The sequence below is a fragment of the Phanerochaete carnosa genome (assembly GCF_000300595.1).
Source record: "Phanerochaete carnosa HHB-10118-sp unplaced genomic scaffold PHACAscaffold_3, whole genome shotgun sequence".
Classification (NCBI taxonomy): Eukaryota; Fungi; Basidiomycota; class Agaricomycetes; order Polyporales; family Phanerochaetaceae; genus Phanerochaete; species Phanerochaete carnosa.
The window spans coordinates 3,472,669-3,480,710 of NW_006767630.1; the positions used below are offsets into that span (position 1 = coordinate 3,472,669).

Below are 8,042 nucleotides of genomic sequence, written 5' to 3' on the forward strand. Positions count from 1 at the left end.
TGCTGATTCTGTCGGTTTTTTTGCAGAGGGACTGACTCTGGCAATGCTGGTGCAAGGTCCGTGAGCTCTTGAACGAGCTTGCGAATATCTTCAAGTGTTGGAGGGCTCATAGGTGAGAAGGGGCGCAGCGTGGTGGAGCACGACGTGGGTGTTCAAGGGCTCAAAAAGACAGGTCCGATGTCTTAGCATGCCAGCATGAACCCCCAGGCTGTAAATCTTGCGGGATAAATATATTTTATTATCACGCTTGCTTATCTTGATATCTGGAGTGTTATCGATGAGTTTGCGCCCTAGCAACCCACATCCCGACGCTGTACACGCGGTCGCGGCGGCGCGGCGGCCTCTGGCGCTTAGCGCTGTCGTACCGTCCAGCTGTCGGGCGGTAGAGCGTGCGCCGCAGCTTGCCATAAACCGGCCATCTCTGTTAGTAAAATAAAGACATATGAGACTCAGAGACCATCACATATTACATGAGAAAACTGTGTGTTTACTGTGTATAAACGTTTACAGCAAGTTTACAAGGCTCCGTGTAAACAAACGGAAACAGTAAACGGTAATAAACGTTTATACACAGTAAACAAACAAAACGGTTGGAGCCTTAGTTCAAGACTCGAGAAAGATGTACAAAAACAAAATATGAGTCCGGCCGGGATCGAACCGGCGACCGCTCGTGCACTCTGTGAGACGAGCGTGATAACCACTACACCACGGACTCCACAGTAAAGTGGACGGGTTTGTTTCTATGATAGTGTCACTTTAACTCCCCAACAAAGGAGCATCCGATTTTGGAGACGACGCTTGCGCTCTGTGCCCGATCAAGATCTGGATCTAGGAGCCATGCGCTTTGGAGGCCGGACAGACGCTGTGGCAACGGCTTGTGGCGCTCAACGCTTTTGACAATTGTTCGAAGCGGCGACGGGCCTGATAAGTCCCATCACGCCCGAGTTATCATGAAAATCCTGTAGAAATGGTATGGCTATGCACATGGCTCTCTGCGGGCCTCATTCAAGGGGATGAAACATCCACGTGATGTAGGAAAGGAGGGAATAAAAGTGGAACTTCGGGCAGTGCCTGTCTGTAAAACAACGGCTCCTTACTTTGGGAGCTTAAAGGCAAATAATTTTCCGCAGCTTATCCTCTCGTAATTTCGGACTTTTCCACGGACCGCCGCCGAATCCAACTCTCACCCCTTCCTCCACCTGGAGATCCTTGTTTATCCATCATTGAGACAGCGTCGAGGAGGAGGCGTCCGGGTCGCGTAGGGGAGCGTTGTGAGTGGGGAACCTCTGCCGTCGAGGACAATGGACTGATGTCCCCGACTCATCGCCACGCCACAGGCTCGACCAATAGCCGCCACATACGCAGCCTTGTTCTGGAAGTTCGCCACCGACCTGCTGATGATCGATAGAGGTATCAGCGGTGAGAGTCTCTGCGGAACAATGATGGGGACGACCAATGACAGATGCACGCTGCAGACTAGCCCTACAAATATCCCCACCCGCGCGAAAGCCTACCTCATATGTGCCGTCTGGTCCTCTCTTCGGCTCCCAGCAAGAATATTAACCCCCGGAGCGCATTGCGCCACATCTAGCATCATCTTTCCCCGCCCGACATCCACTGCCCCGCCATGTCGAATGCACCAAGCCCCCAAGGGGAGCAGCAACCAGCCAGCCCCCGCCCGCCATCGAAGCCATCATCACCAGGTGAGTGCTCCCCAACATCGCCACGGCGTCACTGATCACAGGTGGCAACCGACCCAGAGATGGCCAAATCACCCTGCCCAACGAGTCCGCCACCGAACAAGCCCTCGCCCCCGCTGATGACGAACAACAACGACGAAGACGAAGACGAAGTAACCTGCGACATACGCCCACAACTCGACCTCACCCTTCGACAAGCACAGTGGGACGTCCCTTCCCGGAACGCTCCGAGCCCCGCTTCCGGTGCCAGATCTCCGGGACCCTTCGCCTCCGCGCCACGCCACCCCTCCCTCAGCACGGTCACATCCCTCAGTACGGTCACCAACTCGTCTCCATGGCTGGCTGCCAAAAGCGTCAGTCTCACTAATACAGTCTCCACTCAAGACCTCAACGAAAGCATCCAGAGCCTGCGAGACATCCGCAACGCCCTCCAAGCTGAGCGTGACGAGACGCTCGCGCGCCTCCAGGCCCTCAACGTTAGGGTGGCCGCAGCTGAGGTCAAGATCTCACAACAGCTTGAACTTTATCAAAAACTGCAGCAGCCTTCTCATGGATCTAACCAGAACTCGAACACATTGCTGTCGCCGCCGCAGAGTCCGGCTGAATCCAAAAGGCAAGGTGGGGCGGATGACTCGATGGACGTGGACGGGAAGCTGGGTGAAGAGGTGGATCAGCTCGCGTTGGACGAGGAGCCTAGTGTAAGCATGCGTCATCCTAGCTCTGACCGCAAGCCAGACATGGACGAAGACAAGACCCGAGACCGAGTACCAGAGCTGCCACGGCTCCACGTCAGCAAGTCGCCTTCCCAGCCACCGGAGACGAACGGCAACATGCTCCATGGCCCTGTACAGTTCCTCCACGTCTCTCACCTTCGCGGTCAATATGCAACGTCGCACGACGACTGCCGTCACCACGCCTCGTCGCTCACCGTCGCCCAACCCAACAGCAAGCCACAGCCGGGGCACCAGAGTCCTCTCGACCTTCTTGCGAGTGCTGCCGCGAATAAATTCAACAACCTCGCCGATACCCAGAAGGCACGCGCCACACACTCGCCGCAGCCGACATGGACGACCCGCCCGTCTCTGTCCGCGCCTGCACGCGTCCCCCAGGACCACTCCGACCACGACTCGCACCTGTCGTCGACGTCTACGACGACGGCACACATGAGGGCCAGCCTTTTCGGCGAGGAGGAAGAGGAAGAAGAGGAAGAAGAGGACGAAGCCCCCGAGTACGAGGCCCAGTCCGAGGACGACCAGCCTCTGTCGCGGAAACGTGGCGCGCCGCTGCGACGCCGCGTCTCGGGCGCGCAGAAGGGCGCGATCGCGCAGCAGTACACGTTCATCGAGAGCGGCACGGCGCCGGGGCCGCACCGGCGCAAGCCCCAGAACAAGCGGCACTCGCGCGGCGGGCGCATCGTCTGCGAGTTCTCGTCGGGGAACGGCGTGCCCAAGTGCGGGCAGCGCTTCACGCGGCAGGCGGACATGGTGCGCCACCGGGAGAACATCCACGGCGCGCACGACGGCAAGTATCGCTGCCCAGTGTGCGCCAAGAGCCTCTCGCGCGCGGACGCCGTCAAGCGGCACGTCCTGCACAGCGACGACGCGAACCACATCGAGTTCCAGAAGCGGTACAGCAAGGAGATCGACGGCGGCGGCGACTGGTGGCAGGCCCTCGCGCCGCTGTGGAGAAAATCGATTAGCAAAGTATGACAAAAAAGGGGTGTATGCTTCAAGTATGGTTTTACTCGTTATATCTGGCCAGGCCTTATGCACGCGGGCTCTTGTCGTCTCCCTTGCACATGTGAATACCTTCGAATTTTCATGCAATCTAATTCCTGGACGCTCTGCTTTCTTGGTTCGAGACAAAAGAGGGCGGCATGCGCCACAGGTTGCCGCAGGCTGGCGGCCGAACCTTGTGTCATTGTCGTGTCGGAGACGCGGCGGCACGCGCCGGACATGGCAACATTGCAACCGCCAGTTTGTGGTTTAGCTGCTTTGTCGAGCTTTCAAACACAGTGATCTGCAGCCGTCTCGTTATGTAACGTTAACTCAAAGTTGTTAATCCCTAGGTATACGTATACGTAGATAGATGCGCATGTGAGTCCACAACGATTAATCCAACGAATAATGTATCTGCCGTAAATATCAATGCCCAAGTCCGGCCTCGCTGGCAGGCGTCAATCTCCGCAGGCAGTTGCCAACGACACCGACCGAGCGGAGTCGGAGACTTTGCAAATCCCCCGCATCCGCTCACGATCCACTGGTGTGTAACACGAGGCAACGTAGCTCCACGGGATTGGACTCTATCAGAGATAGGTCGCTGTTATGCTGAGCCTCTTGATGCGCCGCACGCCAGCAGCGGGCCCGAGTTCTGTCAGACCTCTTGCGGGGCACAGGATGCTACGGACGGCTGTGCACCGGGACCAGGTCGCAAATCCGCTGCCCGCATCGTACCTGCGCGGCGGGACGTCCAAGGGCGTCTTCATCTCCCAGGAGCACCTGCCTCCGGACCCCAAAGAGTGGGAGCCCGTGCTTCTGGGGCTCATGGGCTCGCCCGACCCCGAGCACGGCCGGCAGCTCAACGGCATGGGCGGCGGCGTGTCGAGTCTCTCCAAGGTCTGCGTCGTCGGGCCGCCGACGGCGGAGCAGAGGGCGCAGCGGATCGACTGCGTGTACACGTTCGTGCAGGTCGGCATCCGCGACGCTGTCCTCGACCTGTCGGGGAACTGCGGGAACCTGTCCAGCATGATCGGCGTGTTCGCCCTCGACGCGCAGATCTGCAGCACAGGCAACACGTCCGAGGGGCCTGCTACGGGGATCCTGAACCTCGACATGAGCAGTGGACTCGCCACTGTGCGGTCGCTGAATGTGAACACGAACAAGATCATCGATACGACGTTTCCCGTCCGGGCGGTCGCTGACTCCGATGGGGCTGTCACTCCCGTGCTCGACATCCAGCAAGCAACAGTGGCTGGTGTGCCGGGCAAGGCATCTCAGATCATCCTCGACTTCGTCGATCCGGCCGGAGCTCGCACGGGGAAGCTCCTCCCCTCCGGCTCACCCACCAATCGCATCGACGTGTCCATTCCCGACGGCGTCGCAGCGCCTGTGCAGGTGTCCCTCGTCGACGCGACGAACCCGACAGTCTTCGTGTCGCAGGATGACCTGCGCCGCGCCCTCCGTCTACCCACCGAACAGGCCATCGACTACGGCGCAGACGACGTCCGCGTCGTCATGGAGCACATACGGCGGCAAGGCGCGATCCTCATGGGCTTGGACCCGACCGCGCAAGCCCAGCCCAAGGTCGCGGCCCTGAGCGCGCCCGCCACCGGAGGCGAAGACGCCGACGTCGTCGTGCACGCGTTCTCGATGGGGGTCGTGCACAAGGCGGTGCCGATGACAGTCGGCCTGTGCCTAGGCGCCGCGAGCGGGGTCGAGGGGACGCTCGCGTCGGACATCGTCCGGGCGACCCGCCAGAGGCGGAGGGGCACGGCTGCTGGCAGTGGGCTGGTCACCATCAGACACCCGGGCGGCACGGTCGAGGTCGGAGCGTCGTTCGACAAGGACGGCGGCGTGACGAGTGCGAGGGTCGTCCGAACGGGACGCAGACTGATGAGTGGCAACGTGTGGTGGTGAAGATATGCCCAGAATATGTGTACATTATACAAAGCTGCAGAATGCAACCTGGACCAAAGCAAATGCGAGAGCATCACAGACATGACTAAGTTACAGACATGAGATGGATAGACTACAACATGAGCGGGTATCCTGTGGGAGCCCAGAATATGATGTGCCGTAGTATACATGTAGTTATGCGTCTACCGGTGAGGCGTGGTGGCCTCTTCCTCGACCTCTGAATCCCCTACCGCCGCGTCCCCTGTCTCTGTCGACGTCGTCTGCGTGGAAACTGCCGCGGCCACGGCGGCCCATGAACCCTCCGCGTGGTGGCGCCGGAGCGCCGTTGCGCTGTGCGGCCGGCGCGCCGTCCCTCGTCATGATGTGTGGCACAGCGCCACCTCGGCCTCGGTGAGTATCATGATGCTTCGCGGCGCGTGGGCTGGTTGGAGCATGGCCGTTACGAGATGCAGAGTCGTTTGCTGCTAGTGGCGCCACTTGTTGATGATCACCATTTGCACGACCGTTCCAGTGGTTACCGCGGCCGTTGGTATGCGCGGCACGACCTCTGTTGGGATTGGCCATTATCGATACCTGGGGACCCGGTCGGTATCCAGAAGCGGCTTGTTGTCCTGGGGCGGGCTGAACCACTGGGTGCGGCCCGAACCTTGGGTTGAAGGGCGAGGTCGGCTTTTGTTGAGCTGGTGCCTTCGGGTTTGTTGATGCAATGAATTGCGAGTTTGTCAGGTTGAGGCACGAAGTGAACTCCACGGTTGATCCACGGTATTGTGAGCACCTGAACAATAGGCGAATGAGAAGAGTGTTGCTACGGAAAATACCGAGTGACGTACCTGTCGCCCAAGGTGGTGCCTGACATGAATGGAACGTCCCAAACGACGTCCATAGACTTTGCATTCATACCGATGATAACACCCTTGACTGAAAGCGGAACGCCTCCAGAATCCTGCACCATAGTGACACGGTCGCCAAGAGCGAAATGCTGGTTCTGCAAGCGGTAGACTGCATGCGCGGGCTTGAGAACAGCTTGGCGAGGGATACCCTTAACGATAGCCTTTTTGATCGCATCTCTGGATTGCTTGGTAGTACAGCTATCGGCGAAGGCCTCGATCTCCTTCACAGTTTCCTGCGGGTGTATTGTCAGCAAAGATGACAAAGGAAACCGGTGAGTTACGTACCTTCTTCAGCTGGTCGCAGAACAACGAGACAGGCTCAAAGTTCCGGACGCTCTTCGACTTGAGCCACGCTTGGACTTCCCTGACGTTAGCGTCGGGGTTATCCGCGTTGGGGAACACATCAGCGGATGTCACCATTGCTGCAAGACGGAGATGATATGAACATCTGATGAGCCTTCCGCTGGAACAGTAACTCACCATCTCCCGGCCTCCTCAACACAGCCATCACTTCCGGCCACCGTCCCTTGTACTCATGAAGGAGGTCGACCGCTTTCTCACTGAACTCCCAATGGCGGCCATCTTTACGAGAATAGTCAATGACCTTCAAACCCTTGGCTTCGAACTTAAGACCGAGACCGAGGTTGTGCTTCTGCCCGTCGGTCATGATGACCATGAAGTTCGAAGTGATTCTGGCCACAGAAAGGCCAGAGAGGCCAACCATGTTGGCTACTTTGAAGGACGGGAAGTACTGCTGCGACGTGCGCTTATTAACGATATCCTTGAACCTGTCGTTGTCCGCCTTCTCCGACGGGAAGAACTACCGAACGCGAACGCGAAGATCAGCCCGGACCGCGCACTTCAGGAACAAGGCACTTACGGCAAGAACAATAGACAGCGTGTCCTTCGTCGTTTCGAAGACTTGCGCGGCGACGCCGTAAGCGTGTTCGCCGAGGAAGAAGACCTTGCTGCCGTTCGGGAACTCCTCTGACAGCGGAGGAGCCTCTTTCTCCATGAAACGAGCGTCCTCACTGGCAACTTCAGATACGGCCATCTGTGCTGCCTGCTCGGTCTCCTTGTCAGGACCCTCGTAGTCCTTGACAAACGCTCCGGATTCCAAGCGCTTCAGACCTGCATCACTATCAGTCAAACTGTTGACCCTTATTGTCACAACTCTCACCTTTGAGCGGCCGGACGTGGACAAGGACATCAATGTCACCAGTGATGACACCACAGCGCTTTGAGTAAAAGTATTCGATCTTCTCCGCCTTCGACTTCCAGAGACTAAGGCCCTGCTGCGCGTGCGGGTTTGACACGACCTTCGGTGGATTGCCCGGGACGACCACGATCTTCTCATACTTGAACAGCGAGTCAGAAACGGCGGAGACCATGCCTTCCTGCAGGAACGGCCAGCCGACGAAAATGCGCTGGCCGATCATCTCTTGTGCGATGTCCATCACCTTGCGGTTCTCATGGACATTTTGGATGTGCACGATCATAGACTTGTTGCGGCTCTCGGAGCCGTGCACGTTGACGCCGTGGTGGCCCAGTGTCGCCGTGTGCGGGAGAGTCTGCAGGGACGGGAAGCCTGCGAGGGCCTCGGCGCCGAGGAAGACACCGTCAAGGAGGCCGGGGGATATGGTGCAGGCCGTCCATTGTCGGAAGCACGTCAGAGCGTCTAGAACGTCACCGAAGGGCAAGCAATAGCACTCCCCTAGCCGGTGCCGGCGCAGTCTGCTGAGAATGGAAAGAAGGCGAAAGCATTCAAGCCGAGCTCTGCCAATCCCCTACGATTCGAACAAGCCCAACGTCCCGTC

The 8,042-nt window shown here is 58.4% G+C and overlaps 2 protein-coding genes and 1 non-coding gene across 3 annotated transcripts; 1 reads left to right on the forward strand and 2 right to left on the reverse strand.

Moving 5' to 3' along the window:
* Nucleotides 1-637: 637 nt before the first annotated feature.
* On the reverse strand, nt 638-715 carry PHACADRAFT_t41. Its single transcript has one exon. It is a non-coding gene; the product is annotated as a tRNA-Val (tRNA).
* A 1,021-nt stretch (nt 716-1,736) lies between these two features.
* PHACADRAFT_252962 (uncharacterized protein) lies at nt 1,737-3,597 on the forward strand. Its single transcript, XM_007393792.1, has one exon. The coding sequence runs from the start codon at nt 2,336-2,338 to the stop codon at nt 3,407-3,409; it is 1,074 nt and encodes a 357-aa protein (XP_007393854.1). The 5' UTR covers nt 1,737-2,335; the 3' UTR covers nt 3,410-3,597.
* Nucleotides 3,598-3,847: 250 nt separating this feature from the next.
* PHACADRAFT_117592 (uncharacterized protein) lies at nt 3,848-7,664 on the reverse strand (the record flags this gene model as incomplete). The annotated part of the gene is made up of 6 exons (XM_007393793.1): nt 3,848-6,110; nt 6,166-6,458; nt 6,511-6,647; nt 6,706-7,045; nt 7,106-7,356; nt 7,406-7,664. The coding sequence occupies 6 exons, from the start codon at nt 7,662-7,664 to the stop codon at nt 5,510-5,512; spliced, it is 1,881 nt and encodes a 626-aa protein (XP_007393855.1). The 3' UTR covers nt 3,848-5,509.
* Between the last annotated feature and the right edge of the window lie 378 nt (nt 7,665-8,042).